Here is a 25,118-nt window from a genome sequence, read left to right on the forward strand (position 1 = left end):
TGAGAATTAAATGCCTTAGAATACCACCTGGCACACATTTAGTTAAAGTTACTTTAAAACAAATTATACTGAAGTTCATCATGAGCAGACAGAAGAACTTGGTCCCCTTCTTCCTACATGTCTTGCCCAGCCTCGTCTCTTGGTACAAGTAGTTAAAGGTGGTTTCAGAAGTAGGCAGGTTGCTTCTTCTGCACTCCCCTCTGGCTTTATTGAGGTATGATTGACAGTTAAAAGATGTATCAATGTAAGGTATGCAAGGGTTATTTTGATATATGTATATGATGTGATTACCACAAGGAAGCTAGTTAACACATCCATCACCTCACATAGTTATCTTTTTATGTGTGAGGACACTTGACATCTACTCTCTTAGCATCTTTCTGGTATGTCATACAATGTTGTCGACTATAGTCCCCATGCTGTCCATTAGATTTCCAGAACTCACACAGACTTCAGTACTGAAAGTCTGCAACCTTTCACCAATATCTCCCATTTTCTGCATCTCCTAGATCCTGATAACCACCATTCCACTCGCTGTTTCTAAGAATTCTACTTTTTTTAGATTTCACAAATAAATGAGGCTATGTAATATTTTTCTTTCCGTGTCTGGTTTATTATACTTAGCATAATGTCCTCCAGGCTCACCTATGTTGTCACAAATGACAACATTTCCTTTTTTCAGGCTGCATAATATTCCATCATAATATTTCATTGCTGTATATGTATGTATACACACACACACATATATACATACCCACACATCACACTGGACTTTACAAGCCTCTCGGCCTCGCTTCATGATAGTAAGTACATGAAGTTCCAAGAACTTAACTTCCCTTGGAGTGAAGGAGCAAGTAATGTGAGAAAGAAATTTCTGAGTTTGGGGAGTTTTGCCTGTTTCTTATGGAATGTCGCCTGGTCTTTATCAATATTCGCAGCATGAACTGTCACCACTGTGTCAGATATTTCTGACTTTCCTGTGGAAGATCAGCACTGTGCTGGCCACTGCTTTCTAGCCTGAACTCATTTAGCTCACGCTGGTTCTCACAGGCAGTCGAGTTTCAGAGGCAGTAGAAACCTGCCTGAAGTACCAAGTGCATGGATTTTCTCTCACAGGTCGGGCTGTCTAGCTGGGGAGGCAGAGCACAGAACAGAGTCACAGGCGTTGGGCTGTGGGGGGGGGGGTGCTCCCCCTCCCTGTGGGCCGGCCGGAGGGAGGGGGAGCGCAGGGAGGGGGTGGCCAGAGAGGCTTCCAGCTGGAGCTTCAAAGGCGAGAGGCTGCCATTGCTCATTTTGATTAGACAAAGCCCTGAAGGAAGGAAGTCCTGGGGGCCAGGCAATCCGATTGTCCAGCAGATCTGTCCTCCCCAGGGTCAGGACATGCACAGCACATGACCAGCGGGCCTTCCCATGGGACTTTGCCCGAGACCAGCTGGGACATCATGTCCCCCACATGCTGTCCTCTGTAGCCAGTCTGAGAGCGGGTTTCCTTGGCATAAACTATAGCCACAGCAAAGCAGATGCTTTCTCATAGTCCTGATGAGACATAAGGTCCCCAAAGATTAGAACATCCAATTCTGGGAACTTCCACCTTTGCTCCGCAGCCTAGCCCCAGCTAATCTCCAAGTCTGAGTTTGCAATAAGCTGCCTCAACATTCTAACACCCTCCCTGTCTCTCCTCTGCACACTCAAGATATACCTGAGAGGATGACCGGAGGCTCCAGAATTAGCATATGGGGGAGGGTCTGCCTGCCTTTCATCTGGTGAGAAATTTGGGGGTGAGAGATTGGGAACTCAGAAAAGAGTGAGGTAAGATAGCGCAGCTCAAATTCTCACGTCTTCTGAGTTCCTTTAGCCGTGCTTTAAGGGAGTCCTTGCTTTCCCCAGCTGACTCTCTGGGTAGACTCTAATCCTCTAGAACAAAGCGCCCAGGGACCAGTGCCAAAACTCCTGCAGGCTCCCCTCTCAGGCCTCTTCCCCCTTCTTCCTACAAAGATTTTTTCCAAACACCCTTTGCAAGTCAAGAGCTACACTGCTGGATGACAAACCCACAAACCCAAGCTAACCTCCTTTTGTTTCTTAGGGGAATTAGATACAAATGGCGTGTTGTGGGGGGAGACCCCAAAGTGGGCAGGAAGAGTGAATCAGCCTGCTGCTCTGTAATCTCCTTGTAGGCAAAAACTCTAATTTCACTCTAGTTACCAGTTTCTAATGAAGTGGTCTCGACTTCTGTATAACCTTTCAAGTCTCACCTGTAAAACAGAGGATAATGTTTATCTGTTTCATTGAGCTGTTGTGAGGACTGACCCATGCAAAGGCTTATCAGGATGCATGGTACATAGTAAACGTTCATTCACTGTTACTTGTGTGGAGCCTTCTGTTCATTATAACACTTATCTTTGTATCCTCAGCTCAGAAAAGCGCAGTGCAGGCACAGAGAAGGCAGGGAGGAAGAGAGAAAGGGGATGAGGGAGGGGAGGATGGCCTGCTCCTGCTCCTCTGTCCCGCACCTTCTCAGCCTAGCCGTCAGCACCTGGAGACCAGCAGAATCCAGTGGCCTCTCTGGATAGAAGGGCAGTGACCAGTTCTATGGTTTAGCTAATAGTGGGCTGGTAGCAGGGGCAGAGTTAACCAAGGTACTAGATGGTGGTTGATGATAGAAGTAGGATTTCAGGGAGATTTGGGGAGTCATGTAAAGAACACCCAGGGTTGGGAAGGAGTCCTGACACCTCAGCTTGGGAACTAGATTTGCCCTTAATGAAATGTGTGATTCTGGGCAACTCATTTCTCTTTGAGCCTCTGTCACAAGTAAGACAGGGAATTTTATTTTCTAATGCCCAGCACTCTGATCCATGGACCTGGGTGAAAGATGGTGAATGAACAGCCTAAGACCAGCATCTTGGGAATGGGTGTGTTTTCTCTGAAGCGGATAGGTGAGCAAGTGTCATTTGGCCTCTAAACAATGCCCAGGCGGCTGTTCTTACCCCAGTGAGGCAGGAACGGGACATTGTGCCCATAGCAAGGCCTCTGGTGACCCTGGCATCCAGGTCCTGAAGGAAGGAGAGGAGCTGGGCAAGCTTAGGAACTGCTGCCCCCAGCTCTTCCCCTCCCAGCGCTCTACTAGCTGCAGAGCGTCTCTCACAGTGGGAAGGGCTGTTTCCGAGAAGACAGGGAATGCATCTCCTGAACCTCTGCCTTTGTCTAATCTGCTTTTGCATCTGCTTGCCAGCTTCCAGGGGTTACACAGTGGGGTTTGGGGTTGTTACTGCTCTTGTTGGTCCCCCCTCCACCCACTCTTCTTTCCCCATAGCCGTCTGAAGACATAAGCTGGTCCCATGACCAGGCTTGGGCAGCCAAGGGCAGCTGGCCAGGGCTGACTCTGGACATTACATAACCAGAAGGCTGTGGATGTTTCCAAAATTGAATCCAAAGCAACAGGTTCTGCAAACTCAGTACATCTAACCTCGGGCTTCAGGACGCAGGAATTATGAGGCCTGGAGGTCTGCCTCCGAGATGGCCGGGTACCACCCATGGCTGTGTCTCTCCCTACTTCTCAATCCTCCCCACGACTGTTTCCTCTGCAGGGTTCCTCATTTCCTCATTATGGACAAGCGTTTACTGCGTCCCTGTTGGTCCCACTCTAATTGCTGAGAATGCACATATGAGCACTGAGTTGTACTCAGGCTGGCAGTCCACTGGGACCTGGGCACACCCCATCTCAAACTCCTGATTTGCCACGCACATGTCTGCTCTCTCGCCTGACTATAGTTCCTAAACATAGGGACTGCATCTCCCCTGTGGCCTCCACAGTTCCTGGCAGAGTGCTACATGCAAGGAGGTGCTTATAGAGTGATGGACCAGCTGCCAAGCTGTTCGGGGTAGAGGCCCAGTCCTCTGTGCCAAGGCACCCAAACTGGCTCCTGCTTAGAAGCAACACAGCCCATGTCCCAGGGCACCTAGAATCCCGAAATGCCTGAGCCAGGAGGGCTCCACCCCACACTGTTAACAGATGGCAAAACTCAGCCCAGGAAAGGGGGCAGTTCTAACGCAAGTGAGCCAAGTGGAGGGATGGAGCTGAGACTAGGCGGCGGCCTCCCTAGGTTTCTAATCTGATGTGCTTTTTCTGAAGGCATGCTTCCTGCATGTGTTTCCTAATGTTAATGTGCTCACAAATATGCTCAGTTATATGAATATGCTTCGTAGATGATACTAACTACTGGGATGTGAGAAGACAATTAAACCCAGGCAAACAGGGAAAGAGGGTGCAGTTCCTACTTTGGCTTGAGGTTCCTTTGATGTAAGTTCAATGTAAAGTTTTGAGAGGTCAAACCTAAGTTGTAACCTTAGTGACTGCATAAATGTAGGCATTATTTAATCCTAAAAAGTCAAACCCCAGAAAAGCCCGTAGAGACCATCTAGTCAACATTCCTACCTGCCCCCATTTTATAGACAGAAAGACTGAGGCCCAGGGAGGGCCAGTGACTTAGCCAATAGCTCATAGTAACTAGATAACAGGACTGTCTGCTGTCTGGTTTCAGAGCCCAGCTTCTTGACAGCTGCCTCTGAGGGACTCCACCTGCCCTGGCTCTGGGATGAAACAGCCACCACCAACACCACCCTTCCCTTTCTGCTGCCTCATCTACGCCCTCTCCTGCCAGGAAGAGGGGCTGTGGGTGGGGCTCAGACATCGAGCTAACACACTCGAAGTCTAATTCCACTTGCCTCCACTGGCCAAGACTCTCTGACAGAAACCTTGCCCCCCGCCCGCCCCCAAACCCTCTTGGAGCCTGGGGTCAGGCTATCACTCACCTTCATCTGCTTGATGGTGTAGACCAGCGTGCCAAAGGGCCCCTCCTTCACCAGCTTCTTCCCTACCACCTTGGCCCGGATCACTGGAGAAAAAGGCAAGACAAACAGGGAGGTTAGGGAGGCCTGAACCATATGAGGGACCACATCTCAGGGCTGGCATCCAGCTGCGGTGTGCCTGGAATTGCTTTCTTAGTAACAGTGAGGCAACTAGAATAGATGATTGTGTTTATAAGAGCAAGAATTCAGATAAGAAACCCTGGGATGGGGGGAGTAGGAGGCAGGGAAAAGCAGAAGAGAGAAAAGGAAAGCAGACATCTTTGGAGCTAATTTCCCTAAATGTTCATAATTGCTGTTCAGAAATTTCAGGCTGCAGTCATCTCTGGAGGAGTGACTCTGTGGTTTCACCATAATCCAAAATCTTCTCCTCTCAGTGCTTCCTGCCCTCTCTTCATTGCACCTCTGATAATCCCGTGGTCTCCCAGACCCCTTTCTGAGCTCTTCCTCATTTGGGACTCTTCCTTTGCATGCCTATGTTTTGCCAGATCCTCGTACATCCACAGGGTTGTGATGCACCCCAGTTTCCCTTCATGCCCCACGTGGCACTGTGATAGGGCTCTTGGTACCCAGCAGTTAGATGGCATGGGATGCAATAGACAGCAGCTCAGTTTTAGGGTGTGGTAGAGGAAGAAGCAGTTGGGAGCAGGAGCTTAGGAGCCAACTGAACTTTCCCAATCCCAGCCCTGTTCTTTAGGGTTATTATGATTGTGGACAAGTAACTTTGTTTCTGGCCTCCAACTTCTTCTATAAAACAGAATAATAATGTTACCAGTTACCTGAATTGATTAGGCAAGTAATGCATGTGAAACTCTTGGCACTATATCTTGGACAGAGTGTATATTAGGTAAATGTTATTACTGGCATCATTATTATCATCATCACTGGCAAAATGAAATAGGCTGGCCATGAAAGGATTGTTACTGGAAAAAAAAATAGCTCCCATTTATCACACACCTACTATCTGCAAAAGTACATTTTACTTATTTACTCTTCACAACTGCCTTACAAGGTCAGTATTAGCATCCACATTCCACAGATACAGAAACTGGGAGAAATGTAACGACCTCCTCTTTCTGAGCCTCAATTTTCTTATCTGTAAAGAGAATGTACCACCTGTCAGGGAATGAGGATTGGGAATTGGAACGAGAATTAAACAAAACATCTTACGAAATTTATTATTACAACATCTGGTTGAAGGGAGTTGCTCAGTAAATATTAGTTGATTATGAATATAAAAAGAATTAGAGAGAGCCAGTATGACAAAGACTAAGAGAGGCATTTACTATATGCAGTAAGAACACAGAGAAGAGAGGGATTGTCTTGGAGATTGTAAGAGGCTTCTTTTTTCTATAGTATGTGAAGAAGAAACACCCAACAGTTGTCTTCAAATAGATCTTACAGATGGAACTCGGAAACAGCAAAGAGGTTGCATTCATTGACTCAGCCGAAGAAAAAATTGTCTAATAACAAAAACTAGCAACAAAGTCAGGGAGATCGCCGAAGAAAAAATTGTCTAATAACAAAAACTAGCAACAAAGTCAGGGAGATCGAGGTGATGCCATCAGAGGGGCAGAGAGTGTCTCCATCAAAGGGAGCTGGATGCTCTCATTGAATTAGCTGCTCAGTCATGTTTGACTCTGTGCAACCCCACAGACTGTAGCCTCTCAGGCTCCTCCGTCCATGGGATTTTCTAGGCAAGAATACTGGAGTGGGTTGCCATTTCCTGCTCCAGGGGATCTTCCTGACCCAGGGATCAAACCTGGGGATCCTGTGTTGCAGGCAGACTCTTTACCGTCTGAGCTACCAGGGAAGGACCTTAACCAGAATGGAATGGATTTTGCATTATAGTAGCCATGTTTGAATTACAGATTGAACTCTTTCAGTGCTAGGATCTTATCACTCTTTTTTACTTCAGGTTGCACTTAGCCCAAAAAAGAGTAGGTGCTCAATAAATGTTTGTCAAATAGGTTACCCTTTATACACACACAGACACAGACACAGACACACACACACACACACACACACACACACCTGCCTATTCTGGTAAATCTGTCATCCTTCCCCAGTTTGGATGTCCCACTGCGTTTCTCAATTCATCGTCTATTCCCTACTCCAGCTGATTCCTATCCTGTTTCTCCCCACATGAGCTTAGAGTCTACTCTTGTAGTCAGACATGAAGTCAGGCCCCAGATGAATCAAGGGCCCCTCCAAACCTTAGCTGCCAGGGATGGCAAAACATGGAACCTATTGGCAAGTTTAGCAATTTAGGCAAGGCAGTTCAGTGTGAAAGAGGCAAGTGATTGTTTCCAAGTATGCTGTAAAAAAAAGAGAGCTTGGCAAGATCCCAGGCCAAGCTCCCTAAAGATTCTGCCTCCACCTTTGTGTCCAACTTTGAAACAGCATCCTTGGCAGGAAGCCATCCTCCCAGAGGCCCCAGGGACTATTTCCTCTACATTAACTCCCACAGGCAGGTTGTAACAGCTTAACTGTTGGGCAGAAGGCATCTTTGCCAGGACTTTCCTATTGATTCTTCCTGAATTGATTTGGCTCCATCGTCTGCTGCTTCATTAATACAGAAGGTAAACGAAGGAGTGAGACCTTGGCTTGGGAGGGAAAAAAGCAGAAGGGATTCCTTTAAGTAGTAACGTCTGTGCTTTCCTGGCTCAAAAATGACTTGCATTCGTTTAGACATGACATGTCATAAGCAGACCTGTTCTATAAAGCTGGCTACTTCTGGAAGCTTCTGCGTGCACAGGGAGCCAGTTCCTTCCTTACCCTGACATGGTCCGAGCTTAGAATCTTTCATCTGAGAATAGTTCAAGGGAAAGTAAGTTTCTGTACTCAGGAAGCCACTTTGAGTTTGTGCTCCATAATTGAGCTCCATTATGTCCAGCCTCAGGCAAATTCTTGTGTCCCCAGAGCTCCTGCTTCCTAAATCTCTCTGTCTTGGCCCAGTGCCCCTCATGTGGCTCATAAGTGATGTGCTTATTACTAGTGAAGAGCAGCATGACATAGTATTAAAGAGCCTGGTCTCTGGAACCTGACTGCCTGGGTCTGAATCCCAGCCCTGATGCCGTGGGACCTTAGGAAAGTTACTAAGCCTCTCTGTGCCTTTGTTTCCTAATCTGTGACAATATTTCATAAAGTTGCTGTGAAGGTTAAGTAGTACAAACACCAGGGACAGTGTGTGGCTCATCCCAAACCCTATGTGTTTGCCGTCACCATTATTAGTATTTCTGCCACTACCATGACTTCTGTTATGTGTCCATCCTGAGCATCTTTAGGCTTCTAACATGCACTGTAAGCTGAGGCCTGGGGCTTCTCCTTAGGACGAGGAGAAAGACAAGCTCATCAAAATACTTTAGTCTTGTAAAATTTCATTGAGAGGTGGGGGAACAGAGGTGGTCAGAACAAACTTAGAAGGTGTTTTTAAGCCTGGGGCACCCACTCTATCACAGGTGCCTATCTCATCTCATCATCCATATGTAACCCAAGAGGGACCTGCCAGGACCAAACAAGATCCCATGGTCCTGGTCCAGAAAGACTGAGGCAGGGATGACCCAGCACAGAGGCCACACCAAGTGTTTTCTGTACAAAAACAAAATTGCATTAAACTGAACTGAAATAACATTCTGCTCTCACAAATAGATCTGCAGAGTCCATCCAAAGTAAAATCACTGGCCAACCCCAAATCCGCCTGTTTGGTCGGTGAATTAATATGTCTTTATTTGCTTTGGTTTTTCCTCTGCAATTCAAATTGTGTGCAATTTTGTACTTTCCTGTTTGGCAATCAGGATGCCCCCAAGGCATTTGCTGGCCCGGGGACCAGAGTGGACAGGGGAGGTACAGGGAGGTCACGGTTCAGCAACAACAGAAAACAGTTTCCAAACTTGAAGTTGGCAGAACGTCTGACCATTCCCACCACCTTGATGTGGCGGCTGGAAGCCAGCTGCACAGATGGGCTTGGCTGGACACAGGTTTTCTTTATTCTCTTCCATGCTGGACAGCAGCCCCCACATTGTCTCCCCAGTGTCCTCCACCAACTGAACCTACATGGGCTCTGAACTGGATAGGCGTCCGCGAAAATGGGTTGGGTACTGTTGGAGGTGGCAACAGGAAATAGAAGTCCCATTTCCCACCTCCAGCAAGTACCTTCTAGCAGGAAGACAAAGTTTAGAATTTCATGGCTAGCACCAGTCAGAGAAGTGGGAGTGAGGTGAGCCTGAAATCTCAGTCTTGGGGGCCTTTTTTACTCCTGGGTTTCTGAATGTATGGAGTTCAAAAGAAATATTTTAACTCAAAAGCAGATAAGAAATTGACCAGGCTCTATGTACTTATACAATTGGCGTATAGATATTTAAATGTATGTGCTTGTGAGTGCTTAGTCTCTTTGCAACCCCATGGACTATAGCCCACCAGCTCCTCTGTCCATGGGATTTTCAGGCAAGAATACTAGAGTGGGTTGTCACCATTTCCTGCTCCAGGGAATCTTCCTGACCCAGGAATCGAACTCATGTTTCTTGTGTCTTCCTGCATTGTAGGTGGATTCTTTTATCCACTGAGCCACTGGGGAAGCCCAAATGTATGTGGGGCCCTCATGAAATATCATACATCTTAGGATCCAGGTACAAACATGGATCTCTATAGAATTATCTTTATTTCCTTTAAATAATTTTTTTATTTATTGGAGGAGGAATAATAAGCCCTTACAAAAACAAGCAAAACAAGGCACATTCCTTCCAGAAATAATTGTATGCTGCCTGCCCCCACCCATCCATGGTAATATAGACCACAAGCAGCATAAATTTTAAGCGAAAACCAATTTTGATGCCAACAGGGTTCTGCTTCCAATGCAGCTTACTGGTGTGTCCCGAAAGTGCACATCTGCTGTTCATCAGCATATTCAGAGATTCAAAAAAGGGCCATGAGCTGGCCCTACCTCTCATCCTCTCCTTCCACCTCCTAGCCAACCATCTTCAATCAAATCCAGACCTTTCTGCTCCAAACTGTTTGGAATTTGGCTTATTTTGAGAGCAAGGATCCTTTACCTGAATTAATGTATACCAAAGGAAGACCTTAGATTCTGCCTATCTTTTAGTGTCCTGTCAAGAGCAGTACAGAGCCTCTCCGTGATGTAGGAGTTGATTCAGCCATCTCGTGGTCTAGTGGGTGAGATACTACCTCTGACACACACACACACACACACACACACACACACACACACACACACACACACACTCACTCACTGCCCCATACCTGTCTCTCAAAGGCCCTTTTGCTGGCTTAATGTACAGTCGTTAGGACAACAGCGAGAATAACTAAGGCACACCTGGCCAGAAGACAGTATGAACTTCTCCAAAAGCAGAAATAACTATTAATGTCAACCCCAGAGAAAGGCTGTCCTGACAGCAGCAGGCAGGATCTAGGTAGGTACAGAAGCCTGGACCCTGGGATCACCCATCTCTTGGGTCTGGACTTAAAGGAAGAGAGGGGTCTGGGAGTTTTAAAATGATGCCCACTCCATGGAAGCACTCTAGAAATCAGGAAGGGCGGATGTCTGCAATCCAGCTTGTTTAATGGTCACCTGATGTTTATTTGCCAGTTGTCATTCTCAACAGGGTGACAAAGGAAAGGTCCTTTCTGAGGTCAGAGTACTCACAATAAAGCCAATAAGCAAGAGATTCTATAGCCCACCTGGCTCAGCCACCAAGCAGTTCTCACTTCCTATGCATCATGGACAGCCTGCATTTCAGCCTCTGCAAGTAGGGCAGTATCAGGCTCTCTCACTTGTCCAGCTGCCTTTCCATTAATTAACCCTCAGTTCCGTGCCTTGCTTTGCATCCCATCAGTAAGTCTAGGGAAGAGGGAAGGAACTAGAATGCATTGGTGACAACTACCACGCATGGAACCCTTCTGATGTGCCAAGCAGTATGTACATGTTATCTCACTCTATCCTCATGGCAGCCCTATGAGGTGACTCTTATGGTCCCCATCTTCCAACTATGGAAAAGAAAATCAGATACCCTGAGAACAGTTTTGTGTCCAGTGGGGAAAAAAATTGGTAGGCCCCCAAGAAAGCAGACTGGCTCCAAATTTTTCTGTGAGATTTGTACTGACTGCAAAAGAGTTTGTACTTTTTCTGCACTTCCCCCCGCCCCACTGTCAGTGCTGCTAAGAATCAGAGAAGACTGTCTCTAGGAGGAAGAACCCCTTTATAATCCCCTCTGACCCCTACATCCTCTTGACTACCCACTCCCCTTTCCAATCTCTGGCACACATGTCCTCTGATTAGTAACAGGAATCCACAAGTAATCACCATCAGCAATATAACAGGGTGTCATCTGTTTAGCACCCTGTGCTCCCCAGCAAGGCTTTCAGGGAAGAAGAAAAAAAACTTAAAAACCACAGAACCTAATGATCCATGAGGTTTCGCACAACACTATGAGCCTGAGGTTAATCAGAGTGATTAATTAGGTGAGGCAATGCACATGTAAAGAGGCACTTTGTAACCCTGAAGCTGAACAGATGATATATGGCCGTGTTGCTGGTGGTGAGTGCTTGTAGGTTCTCAGATGTACTAACCAGAGGGAGACAACCAGGGACCCAAAAGATTCCTATAATTCAGCCTTTCCTCATCTACTGAGGGTCTTTAGCATCCACCTCCTGTGGCCTTTTCAAGCACCTCTTCAATGATCTACTGCCGCTTTGGGGACACTTTGATGACATTTTGATGATGTCCATGTTTGAGGAAAGGGCCTTAGGAATTAAAGGTGGGAGGCAGAGGCCTACGGGGTCCACCCTAACTGAATCCTTTTGGTTCCCTGTCTGTTTGTCATGACCACCTCAAACCCCAAAAGCCCCTCTGGGAAAACTCAGAAGCTGAAAGGTCAGATCAGGAAAACCCTATGGAAGTGACCATGATACACTGGAATGAACATGCATGGAGCACATGGGACCTGGATGAAGTCATTGCCCTATTTCTGTGTTACCTTGGGCAGGACACTTCCTATCCAAGCTTATAAATTGGTGTGATGATTACCAAGCTCAAAAGGTTCTTAGGATGACCTCATGCCCCTCCCCAACTCTACCAAAACTGCTCTCACCCATGACCTGCATGGTACTCAGTCCAATCAGCAGAGGGTTCTTCACCCTCCTCTTACTCACATGCAGCCTGTGCTATTCATACCAGCAGTACGGCTGACAGCCCCCACATTTTTGCGTCCTCCAACCCAGAACTCCCATGACCTTTGACTTACATATCCAAGAGTCTACATTTATATACCTGGAAGTCTAAGACAACATCTCAGATTCAACCCAACCAAAGCTGAGCTCCTGTTAACAGCCCCCACCCACACCTCGGCCTCCCATCGGCTTCCCCGACTCAGGAAATGGCAACGGGCTCCACACCAGCACACCACCTCCTTCCTACTTTCCTTCGCGCCAAACAAGCCACCCTTTCCAGGCCTTTGCCTTTGCAGCCCCGCTGCTGGAGCACTTTTCCTTCAGTAACCACATGACCCCCTCCTTCACCTGGTCAGGAGGCCTCCCCTGACCCCCTCCATTCCTCCCCAGGCATTCCCTACATCTGCCGGCCAGCCTCAACACACCAGCCACCATCTGCCGTGTTATAGAGACCTTGTGTGTTCATTGATTGTCTCTCCCCACTAGAATGTAAGCCTCACGAGCAAGCAGGTTCTATAACTACTGTAGCCCAAGCAACCAGAAGAGAGCCTGGCGGATAGTAGGCCCCCAATATGTACTTGCTGAGCACATGAAGCTAAAAGTGCCACCCACGTGGAGGACAATTTGAAAAAGGAAAAAAAAAAAAAAAGCTCCTCTGAGCAAGTTCTGGCAAATGACCAAGTCTTTCTGAGACTTATTCTATCAAAAAGGGCTAATGGCAGGTCCCAGTTCACAGGGTCAGATAAACATCTGTCCAGTGATAGTTTATTGTACTAAGTTCACAAGGATCTGGAGATAAATGAAGCCCTGGAGGAACTTGGAACAGAGTTACTGTGAAATAGGAAAGGCAGGAAAGGAAACAAGTGAATGGTATTCAAACCTGGCAAACACAGCCAGGATGCCACAAAGAGGGGCAAAGCCTGTCCCAGGGAAGGGTGTCAGAAGCTCCCCAGAGGTGGCTTCTGATTTGGGTCTTAGCTCATCCTGGTGAAGAGACTCAGTTTGCTTTATCTGAATTCAGAGGAAGTATAATAGAAACCCGGACCAGACTTGGTGGGGAGAGCCTAAGGAAAACAGCTGGGAGTGAGCAGAGTCCCACCTTTCCGGGAAGAAGGCCCTGGAGAACTTGAGGGGTGCGGGCAGGCAGGGCAGGCTGTGTGGAAAAGAATGCTCCTCAGAGACGTCTCACAAATAGGCTTTTCCTGCATCCTGTCCTGGCCCCTCGAGGGCACTTCTCTCTGTCTGTTTCAAAGGCCCTTTTTGTTGATGTCAAAGCCAAGGCCAGACTGTTAAGATGCACTCCCAATCAAGATAGGGAGTCTCCAGTTCAAAGCCTGTCCTGACTAACTCTTTCCTTTAAGTAAAAATATTAATCTTGGTTTTATTTAAGCAGGTTTTTTTTTGGCAAGAAATAAACCCCTGCAGCTAAAAATAAACCCGAATACACACACACACACTCAGAAAAATCTGGAGGGCTGCAAATCATTTCAACCCAAGTTTCCATCTCAGGGAAAGCTATTAAAACCCAGAGGATATTAAAACCTCTTTCTGCACAGATTCTTGTTTCTCAGTGCCTGCCTGTGTTCTGAGGTCTGCCCCCCCGCCCCGCCCCCCGGCAAGGCTGTCCTGGGGATGCCCTGTCCTGGGACTCTTGGCAAGGGGCGGAGGGGGCTGGCAGGGTCCTAGCTCTCCTCACCTTGTAAGCACTGGATTTCTGCATGAGCAGGCCAGGAAACACAAAGGGGCCCCTGCTGACGTCTGTTGTATGTGAGATGAAGGGGCCAGAGGAGGGAGGAAAGGAACACAGTCCCAGAAAGGTCAAGTTGCCTGGAATTTAGAAGTTATTGCAAAGGGAACACAAACAAAATCTGCATCTCACTCCTGCTTTTGTGTTTCAAATGGTGACCTCAATTTTAAACTTCTAAAAGGCAAAATTAAAGAGTCACTACCTGGGCACATGCCTCGACGTGGTATTAAGATATGTCATTTCTAATCCAGCTACTTGTAAAGTCAGCTACTCTCAATTTCTTCTAGTGGCCATGGCCAACTTGGGGGAAAGATCAGGGTCATTTGGCCCAGGAAGAGCAAAGTCCCATGACTGGCTGGTCCTTGAATTCAGGGCTTGATGACCAGCTCTGACAGGAGATGGTGTTTGTGTGATCTGGGATTTCTAGGAGGCCAGTAAGGCAGCTGCCCTAAAGTCCTCACCAAGCACAATTAGACTCACAGAGGTTTTTGCTCTGAGAGTGCAATCAGGAAAAGAGCATCAATATCCCAAAGCACGGAAAGTGGGAAAGGTTGGTCCTTCGCCCACAGCCCCTCCTCATTCTCCCAAGAACAAATAGCAGCAACAATCCCATCCTAAGGCTCCCTGGTTTCCCAGCACCGACAGGATTATTTTGAGGAGCTCAACGATGTATATACTGCTTCCAGAGCTGGGACCCTCCCTCAAGACCTGCCCCCCACAGCCTCCATCACCCCCCATTGCATTTGCCCCACTACACTGGCCTGTCCTGGAATGCCCCTTGTCTCTGTGAGGATGACTTTCTCCCTGGGCATCTGTCCACACAATCTTTCTTCCTGCACAACCCACCCAGCTGAAATGCCACCTCCTCCTGGAAGCCTTCTGTCCATCCCAGGCCACACTGGTCCCTCTTATCTTCTGCTCAGCTTCATTTCTTCCCACACAGACTTCTTAATAATCAGTTTCTTGGTGCTCACTGGCCTGAGTTATTAAACAGTGGGGGCTGCATCTGGGGCTCCAGCACTGAGTACAGTGCCCAGAATGTGGCGGGGTCCCCCAAGAATGTTTGTTGACTGAAGGAATGGATGACACTGCAGGAGGGAATCAAAGGTAATACAATAAAGGGAGACAGGGATGGTTTCCTGTTTAGGCTGTGGGGCTGGAGGTTCCAGAGTCCCAACTCCTAAGGGTCACCCAGATAAGAAGAGGGGTGCAGGGAAGAGTGTGATCCAAGAAGCCAGAACGAGACCCTGATCCCAAAATACTGAAGATTCGCATCCAAAGAGGTGGGTTACAGGGTCTTGATACAGGAGACACCAGTTAACACGTCTCTGAAGAGGGTCAGCACCCAAACTCCACCCACAGATGACAAACCCAAGGCCTGGCATCCTAACGGAGGTCAGTGGTACCCACCCCTCCTCCTCTGTCCCCCTTCTCTCTCCTTCTCCTCTTCCTTTCGCATGAGTGACTGGAATTAATTCATTCACTCATGCTATTCATTCAGATGTATTTGAGGGACTACATGCCTCAGGTCCTGTGCTGTGCCTTGGGGTTCTGCAGTCAGCAGGTGGAGGAAGACCCCATGTCAGGGAAGCTTATTTCTGTCTTGTGAGATGAGCCAGGTGGTCCTAGTCAGAGAGCCACGGGGGCGTGCAGCAGACACCCCCGGCCAAGCGAGGCATACTTCCCATGCTTGGGGTGCTGACAGTCCCCTCCTGACCATGCTTTGCAGAGCGATTCTAATCATGCTTGGTGAACACTTGGAGGTAGTTGACTCACTGGCCTCCTAGAAACCCAGATCACACTAGCACCACCTCCCTTTGAAGATGGTCCTCCCTCCCCAAGTGAGTCAGCCCTGCATCCAGCCCTCGTGGTGCTATGAACATGTCTAGGGAAGGCATCCTGCCTGAGCTGGGATCTAAGAAAAAATCACCACAAGTCAGCCAAGAGAAAGGAAAGGAAAAGGTCTTCAGGTAGAGGTGGAACCAGAGGCAAAGGCCTGGAGGCAGGAGAGCCCAGCCCATTGGAGTGACAGAAAGCAGAGTGTGCGACAGGGGGCAAGGGACAATGAAATCCAAGAGGTAGGCAGGGATGCTTGGCTTGTGGGGGAAGGGGGCCTTGCTCCAAAACATGGCAAAGTCATTTCTCAGATGGGTTTTCACTCTTTGAGGGCAGTGATGAAGACTTATCACTTTGTCCTGCCAGCAGACCTCATAACATGGGCCTAAATGAGTAGGTACCAGAGCCTCAAGAAAGACCTAGAAACAAGACCAAGCCTTGCCTGCCCCACCAAGCATCAGACTCACCAGTGAGCCCATTCCAGTTCACATCCTATCTGTGATCTTCAAAGTTAAGATTTAATGAATCTGTCTGTTCCACACCCTCCTCTCCAGCCCATTAACCTCTTCCGGGAGTTTTCCAGGGTGTTTTGTCAGGCTCAGCTCCTGTGTGTCCCAGAGTCTAGAGTGCACACCAACCTCTGGAAGGTTCTATCCCACTCAGTTCAGAGGTGCCGACCTGCTCACTGTCATGCAGGCACATGGGTGAGGGGTGCTCAGAACACTCCCCCACCCACCAAGTACTCCAGCCTTCCCCAGGGGCCCATGGGAAACTTTATCCCACACAAGAGGCTACCAGAATAGCAGCCTGGTCTTCAACTATGGCCCCTTTGAAGCAATGCCCAGAAAAATACCGTGCCGACGAATGGTTCTCAGAACTTGGCGCTCTCAGTTCAGGTCACTTTGTGAGACCAGAACAGCTGGCAACATCTCAGGAGTCGTCTACAGTATTTATCTCACTTTTCTTCTAATTGGGATGTGTTTGCTCGGAGAGCTGGGCGACTCCAGGTTAGGTCCTGGAGCAAGAAAGCCCAGGGGCCTCCCAGACCTGCAGATGACTCTTTGCAGACAGCGAATCTGCCCCCAAAATGCATCAGAGATGGGTAGACGACTTTGTTGTGGTTTCAACAAACAGCACTGTCTGCTCTCTGCTCCATCTCCGGGGACTGTTCAGCACAGATGCCAAGAAGGCCCTGGTGCTTTTATACCTTACTGGTTGAGTAGCCTGTAACATAGTCAAGGCTCCTCCCTCCTCTCTTCAGCTTCCATAACTTCAGCCAGGAAGCTTGCGGACACCAAATGGACACAGCTTGGACGGTGGCTCTGAAAGCAGGTGTTCCCTTGCCCCCGCTCTCTCAGAACCTTTCCCCCTCACCCTCAGCTCACCACAGAACCCGGGTGGTGGACCCTCAGACCAAAACAGGTGTGAGAAGGACTGGGCTATACCTCTTCACGCTGAAACACAGTGATCAGGGACCTCTAACGCTGAGGGCACGGGAAAATGGCCACAGATAAGATCTAAGTGCCTTTTAAGGAGGCCAATCAGGTTTTAAGAAAAGTAGAGAATGCTAACTGCTGCCCTCTTTGGTCAAAGTGGGTAACAGCAGAATTACACAGGCCACCCTTGGTAGTTTTGAACAACCTGCCCTGGCCTAACGGTGTGATTGGGAGGGGTGTCGGCGGTAAAGAATAAGACCACCTACCCTTTGAAGAGTGCTTGAGCCTCTTGTTCATTCAATAAGTATTTCTTGAGTGAGTACAACTTGCCAGGCATTGTGTCCCGGGTGGAAACACATAGGAAATAAAACCTTACAAATGTTATATCTAATCCTTAAAACTAACTTGCAAGATACACAGTATGATTTCTACTGGGTCAATAAAGAAAACGTGACTCAGGAGAGATAAGAAATTTTTCAGAGGTCATATAGCTAGGAATTCCACATATACCTGACAGAAAAGCTCAGTCATCTTCCTACAACCTGACATTGTACAAATCTGGACATTCACCCAGGAAGTCAAACGCATCAGAAATGCAGAGAAAGTGAAAATCCTTAAGGCTGAATTATCAGAGGAGAACTTACATATAAGACAAGATGCTGAGAACTTTGAGGTGGGGTTAACTTCCCAAAACAGAATTAACTTCCTAAAGCCTTGTGGTTTGGGGGACAGGAGCACTGTTTTGAGGACTAGGAAGAGTGGGAAGGAGGAACAAGCAAACTTTTCTGGATACCTTATCGATAGCCCTGGACTAACCCTGCTCAGCTGCAAGGCCTCGGGTAGTGTCATTCCCTCTGCATAAGACCTTCTGCTTCCCTTTATCTAGAACTCCTATCCATCGTTTATATTTCAACTATATTTCAACTCAAAGAGCACTTTCTTGGAGAAAGCTTTCCCTAACCCCTCCCCCAACATCAGACCAAAACAGGACTCCTGTTACACTTATCATAGTCCCTGGTTTCTGAGTGTATGTTTGTGCATTCATTTGAATAATGTGTCTTTCTGCTCCTTCCTCCCCCACCTCACTAAGTTGTGCTGGGACCATGCCCTGTTTGGCTCACCATTCTATCCCCAACATCTCACACCATGCCTGGAACATAGTAGGTGCTCAGTGGGTAGTTGCTGGGTGAATAGGTGCTTGCATCTAGTCCTCACTCCCACTAACCTTCCTCTGCTCCACAGCCATCCCACCCCTATAACTGGCTGTAACTTCCCAAAGTCAGTTCCTCTACCAGGAGCTGACCAAGAAGAATGTTTGGTTTTGATAATGGGAAGAGAAGAAGGAGGGTGTTCCAGGCAGGGGGACTTAATGGGCAAGGGCATGGAGGTCACATTGAGCCTGAAGTGTCAGAGGTCCCATGGCTAAGGGACCATGACGACCTGGCTGGAAAGAAGCAGAGGGGTCCCCATTAGCTCATTCCAGCCCCAGCAAATGTCAGGGTCTCTGGGTGACAGGAGCTTGAACACAGGACTTCTCAGGACTGTCCACAAACTGGGCCTATAGACAATGATGCTGCTTCTCTGCGCACAGGTCCTTGGTCCCCTGACCACTCTGCCCCCAGTCCTGTCTCGGTAACCTTACACTTACTGTATTTAAGCATATGGGTGTCCTGGAGAAAGGGTTTCTGAACCCAGCCCAACTCTTCCAAGCTGGGCCAGATACATAACTCTCCGAGCCTCAGTTTCCTCATTCTGAAGAAAGGTGAATAGCACATTTGTGAGGGTGAAAAATAATAAAGATAGAAGCCACCTGGCATAAGTTTTCCAAATAAAGCCAAGTCCGCCTCTTCCCCCACACCCTCACTTCCTGACGTGCAGGCTCATTCCCTCCCAGCAGAGTTGCCTGTGGACCAAGTGGGACTGATGAGTGATAGAAACATAGAGAAGCCCACAGGCACTTTCCAGATCTTCTGCAGGTCCCTATCCAGCTGCCAGAATGGCTCCCTACACCAGACCAGACCAGTCATGTTTTCTGGTTCTGTGGACCACCCAGAACGCACCTCTCCTGATGGAGCATCTGTGTTCTCCAAAAGAGGGCTGGCCCAATAAACAGTGCGTGTGCTGGATCACAGCCAGCCCTGCTGCTGGATGCTGGGTGATCACAGAGTACCCCCATAAAGTGACCTCCCCCCACTCCCTCTGCCGTACATCTGAGGGTGGCCAGGGCTTTGCAGCCATGACATGGCACTCAGAACTTCCTACTCAGTCTGTCCATGGGCAACTCATACTAAAATGTTGGCTGAGATAGTCTCTGGAGCACATCCCCAACCAGTGCCTGCAGATGTTGCCGCCTGGAATGACACAGAGCAAATAGGGACACGTTTTCCTTGATATGCCAGTGCTTTTGCAGAATAATAGGAGTCTCAGAGATGAACATGTTTGCCAGACACTGCCATAAAAAACAGCAGAATGGTCATTGGAGGCAGTGCCCAGCTTTCCCTATAGATAAGAATACTGTTGTCATCAATTATAACACTAATTATAATACTGTCATTAATTATAGTAAATGCCATCATCCATCAAGCACTTGCTATGCACATTTCATACTCAATATTTGGATTATTCCATTTGAGCTCCATTAGGACTCAGTAAAGCAAGTGCTATCATTAGCCCCATCTTGTAGAAACTGAGGCTTGTGGAGAATGAGTAGGAAGTTATGGACAAAGCATGCCGGTCCAGGCAGCCTGACTCTGGAGCTGCTGTTTTCCACCACTGGTTCATAACTCCCTTCTAGAAGCATGTGTGTGGCTGAGGTGTTAGGGGGACAGACATATTTCTTAGGCCACAGACTCTAGATTGGTGGGACCTTCACAGTCACTCATCCTATCATCCCAGGGTTAGTCTGGCAACTGTGTAACATCGCTGACCTAGGTTCCATTCCATGTTGAGCCATTTCTTGACTGTTCTCAAATTCTCTTTTACACTGCCTCTCTGTGGCTTCCTCCAACTAGCTGACATTTTGGGTTTACACAAAACAAGACATCTGAAGAGCATGGTCATGTGCCCTACATAGTCTCCAAGATAATGATTTTCCTGGATTTTGATGGTTTTTCTCCAACTGTGACATGATTCCAAGTCTCCTTCTCCGCCTCACTTGGGGCCTTGAGCTCCCCAATCGAGTTAGTGGAGGATGAATGTAGATTTCCCAGGGGCTGCTGATTAGTGTTCAAAGTCAAGAGAGACCTCACCCTCCCTACTCTGCATGCTGTTCCTGATAGATCTACTTTGGTAAAGAATCTGCCTGCGAATGCAGGAGATGCAGGTTCAATCCCTGGGTCAAGAAGATCCCCTGGAGAAGGAAATGGCAACCCACTCCAACAGGGACAGAGGAGCCTGGTGGGCTACAGTCCATAGGGTCACCAAAAGTCAGACATGACTTGGTGACTGAGCACACACAAATAAAGAACTCTACTTATTCTACTAACTGTGCTTTTTTGGTATCGAAGTAAAGAAATTTGGGAGGGTGGGGAGTCTTATTACATAGAAAGTATCAAGTAGTAGAAAAAGCCCTGGGCCAGGAGTTGGGAGATGGATTCTCTTTCTGGTTCTTCCACACATGTGCTCTGTGAGTTTGATGAATCACTTTCTTCTCTGACAGTGCTAGTTTTTTATTCTGAAAATAAAGGGCTTGGATTATTATAATAAAGGGCTCTGCATGTATTATAGGGCCCCTCACAACTTAAAGGGCTAAGGTTATTCTTCCATCACCTTATATCTCTAATTCATTCATTTCCCCTGGATTCTACTCTATCCATTGGTAATGGGCCAGGATGTCATGCTCTCCCTGTTTACTGGGTCTATAAGCATACTTCTGAAGAGTTGATCAAACCTGAGTAAGTAATTAGGATGCTTTAGGTGACTCTTCTGGAGTTGTCGTAAAAGTCCTTCTTAACCCGTTATCTGCCTGGATGATTTGCAGTTGCCAAAACTGGCGACTGCAGCTTGGACAGAGGTGGCTCCTAAGTCACTCACCCAGTCCATCAACTGCACAATCTGAGTCACCCTCACCAATCTGTTTTCTTTATGAGCCATTATCTTATTTTTTGTAGTAACATACTATTTTCCAGGCTGACAGTCCAGTAAAGAGTTTATTTCCAAGAATGTCAACAAACCTGGGATAATTTCAGTGGTTAAAGTCATTATGGGAGCACTGTACGTTAATGCCAGGTCAGGCCTCCTGCTTGAGTGGCCCCATATCTACCTACAGAAGGATTCTAAAAATGCTGAGAAGAAGGCTTCTGCCTTTAACCTGGCAATTGTATATTAATCCAAGGTAAATAAAAATGAGTCCAGGATAGCATCTCCATGGGGACTATGCTCTAATGACTTCACATGTACTAACTGGGGATATGCCACATCCATGAAGATAAAACTCAGTCACCCTTGCCATCCTGATTTAGTTTCACAGAAGCTAAGATAGAGATCTAATAGACGTGTGGATTCTCCAGCCCACTCCTGTGTTCTGAGTAACCTTAAACAACTCACCTCTCCTCTGGGTCCCTCTAGTTCTCCTATAGAGTGTGATGGGGCACCATCTGCCCCTATTCTGCCTGAATGGCTTATTTCAGATGCTTCTTGAGCTGCTCAGAAAAGCTGTTTTTAAAATAAGAGGGAGTCTCTTTTCTACCCAACCTGAACCCTAACCCCTTCCTGAAGGGTGTACTGTGAGGCATAGAAGCCTGCCACCTTGATCTCAGCTTCAACCTCAATCCAACCTGAACCCAGCCAAGCTCCATCCTAGCCCCAGAGGTTTCTATTTCTGAAACAGAAGGAATATTCAATATTTTTCACTCTGTCAGTATTTTCACCTTCATCTCTGTCCTCCTCCCTCCCGCTCCCATGCCCCTGGTTGTGGGGAGGGGTGGGGGGGGAGCGAGAGGTTTTTTTAAAGACCAAACAAAAACAAAACCCTGTCCAGGCAAAGGCCAACAGATCATGATGTTCTGGGCAGATTTTGCTACGTGCCAGCAAAGACCATCAGCAAGATCTACAGGAAACACCTTGCAGAATCCACTGGGAGAAGCAGAGGCCACCAAGTGCAAGGCAGATACACTCCGGTCCGTGTGACTGGCTCTTGAAGCTGGGGTACGGGAAATGGCTGTGGGACTCCAGTTCCTCATGGGGGCAAACACGTAACTGTGGCAGGGGTGCTGGCAGATCCCTCTGATATTTTCAACTGGGATTTTAATTTGCATATCTTGTCCCAACTGCCTGTGCATGATCTGTGCAGAGGGGACCCGATAAAAAAGGTCAAAGGCAATTTCACAAGGGTCTGTTCCAGGGTTTAGCAGAAGCTACATTTTCTGTGAAGGAGAGGCACGTCGTGCAGCAATCAAGAACATGAGGACTCGAGCAACAAAGAACCTAAGGCTGACCCTCAGTTCCAGCTTCTCCAAGCTGCAGACTCTCAGACAAATCATTTGCTTCTGCAGGTTGTCAGGATGAAGTGAGACCCTGAACATAAGGAACTGTGCATACTGCCTGGCAAGCCACAACCTTGGTAAACAATGGTGGTAATAGTTATTTCATGAGAGGCCTCCTTTCCCAAGGCAGTGAAGAGGCTGGAGGACAGCAGGAGAGAGAACAAAGCAGTTCCAAGAAGAGAGAAAAGAAAATGTAGAATACTAGCCGAGCCCCACATGGGGCATGGCGAGCTCACAGCCTAGCTGCCAGCCTTCCCTTCATGAGACGTCGGCTGCCCCACTTGCTCTTGTTCAGGGCATTGTGATTTCAGGTCAGGTTGAAGCAAGGGGCAGTGACTGGTATCAGTCCAAGTGGAATGAACGCCCCACAGCCGTGCAGAGAGGCCCAGCAGGAGGCAGCGGGAGGAAGCATTGCTAGAAATGCTGATGAGTAATTAAGTCCTTCAGGGTCACATCTTGGTCCCTCTCTACCCAGAGGTGGGAGGAGTTTGGACAGGCCTGAAGTGGCCAGTCAGAGTGTGGGGGTAGCCCCCAGACCTTCCTCGCAGAGAAGTTGTGTGCATGGGAAGCCCGTCTTGCTATGCAGAGTGAGGCCTGGGAGCCATGGAGTTGGCAGGCCTGCCTGGGCCGGGGTCAGCGGCCAGAGCCCGGCATCGTTCCGGCTGGAGGGGCAGCGGCCCGCAGCCAGCGTTCTGTGGGGAGGCCGCGCTGGAGCAAAAGGCCAGATGCAGTCCAATTAGGGTCTGAAGGAAACCAGGGCCGTTTTTCATGAAACAGGAGGCGGGTGGCCCTGCCATGGTGGGGACACTGGACGCTGGCTAGTCGGAGCACCTAGCACTCATCAGTCATCAGGTCAAGGGGCCGCCTGAGTGTGGGTATACAGGAAATGCCGACACTAACCCCCCCTCCCCGCCCCCCGTCTGTGCTGTAATGAAGTGCCAATTGGGAGCCCGCTGGGCAAAGGGAACATGTCTCCACACTCCATCCACTGTTTGGTAACAATTACTGGTATTCTTTCAGCACCACCAGGACACAGTACGCTGGAGGCAATTCTTTGAACCACTAGGCATGATCAAGAAAGGAAGGATCAGATCAAAGAGGGCACCAGTTTTAATGTTCAACACAACTCCTGGATCTCTGGCTTGGGACTGGAGTCAGCAGTGGCAGGGGCGGGGGCCCACTAAGAAGTGCTGCCCAGCTGCACTGCGCGGTTCCTTTTTTATCCCTGCCCCCTATTCAGCAGTGCACTCTGGTGTGTGGAATTGGTGCCAGCGTCAGCTGGTCCCTTGTGCCAAGTGCAAGTCCACTCCAGAGAGCAAACCAGTGGTCTCTTCTTACCCCCAAGGCAACTTCTGGGGTAGTAGGGAAGTAAGGAATGGTTGGTCCCCCAAGATCCTTGTTTGTGTCCTGCCCTTTCCCTCCCTGAGGACCCCTAATAAGAGAAGGAGAGTGCATTTCCTCCTGTGACTATCCACCATAGCTTGGCCTAACACCCCCACCTCTGCTGGCCCCAGCGCCGAATCTGGAGAGGGTCAGTGCAGTGTGCTCAGGGAGCCCAGTGCATGTGGGAGCGGGGTGCACTCTGTCTCCCAGAGCCCGTCTGGCCAGTCTGCGGTGGGTGGACAATGAATCCCAGCTGGGTTGCAAAACCATGGTGCCAGCCACCTGGACCACTAACCACAGGGCAGCCATGGGCAAGTCAACCCCATCCCTGGGCCTGTTTCCCCAACTGGGAAGCAAAAGATTTTGCATAGTGGCCCTTAAAAAATCTGTGAGTCCATATGGCCCTGCCTGTGGTCTGAGAAGCTCATCTAGATGGGCGGGAGAGGCTTCTTTAAATTCTGGTCCTTCCTTCCCAGATACTCACCGGTTGGCGAGGGGCTGGATTGCTGACCTCCTTCAGGGGTTCTAACGCGGCAGCCGACAGATGGCAGAATCTCCCAGAGGCCTGTGTCTCTGAAAGATCTGTTGCTTCACATCAACATAAAAGAATGTTGTCCAAGAGGCTGTCTGCTCCTAAGTGGCCCTGTGAGAACCCTCCTTCTTGAGTTTTACCCACTCGAGGCTGGAGCACAGGCATTAAGTTGGAGTCCATCATTGGCCCTTACTAGCTGGGTAAACTGGGGCAAGACTCTTCACTCGTCTGAGCCTCAGTTTCCTCATCTATCAAAAGAGCATTCATTCCTATATTTAACAAATATCAGGGTTCCAAGTATGTTCTAAGCACTGGACCAGGCAAATGAGGTCTCTACTGTCTGAGTGCTTAAATAATGGTAGAGGAGACAAAACAATGAACAACAATCCAATAAGATGTCAGGTATAGGACAGAAGGAGGTAGAGATTGGGAGTGGCGGGTGGTATTATGAGACAGGGAGGTCAGGCAAAGCCTCTCTGGAGAAGTGACACCCAAGCTGACACCTTCATGATGTGCAGAAGCCAGCTTGTGAGAATCTAAGGATACTGTATTCCAGGGACAGGGGACAACAAGTTCAAGGGTCATGAGACAGGGACAAATGTGGAGCCCAGAGCATTCAGGGAACAGCCAGAAGGCCAATGTAGCCACAGCAA

At 48.4% G+C, this 25,118-nt stretch overlaps 2 protein-coding genes across 2 annotated transcripts in view; one reads left to right on the forward strand and one right to left on the reverse strand.

Annotated features, from left to right (window-relative positions):
• Positions 1 to 25,118, forward strand: part of SYN3 (synapsin III) — a 461,203-nt gene that overhangs the window by 159,020 nt on the left and 277,065 nt on the right. The window lies entirely within an intron of this gene.
• The window catches only part of TIMP3 (TIMP metallopeptidase inhibitor 3), a 58,569-nt gene that overhangs the window by 8,174 nt on the left and 25,277 nt on the right, over positions 1 to 25,118 (reverse strand). Inside the window, exon 2 of the mRNA XM_061125426.1 lies at positions 4,810 to 4,892. Coding sequence (XP_060981409.1) covers positions 4,810 to 4,892 — 83 coding nt within the window. The remainder of the gene's footprint in view (positions 1 to 4,809; positions 4,893 to 25,118) is intronic.

Source organism: Dama dama, chromosome 22, assembly GCF_033118175.1.
Source record: "Dama dama isolate Ldn47 chromosome 22, ASM3311817v1, whole genome shotgun sequence".
NCBI classification, from domain to species: domain Eukaryota; kingdom Metazoa; phylum Chordata; class Mammalia; order Artiodactyla; family Cervidae; genus Dama; species Dama dama.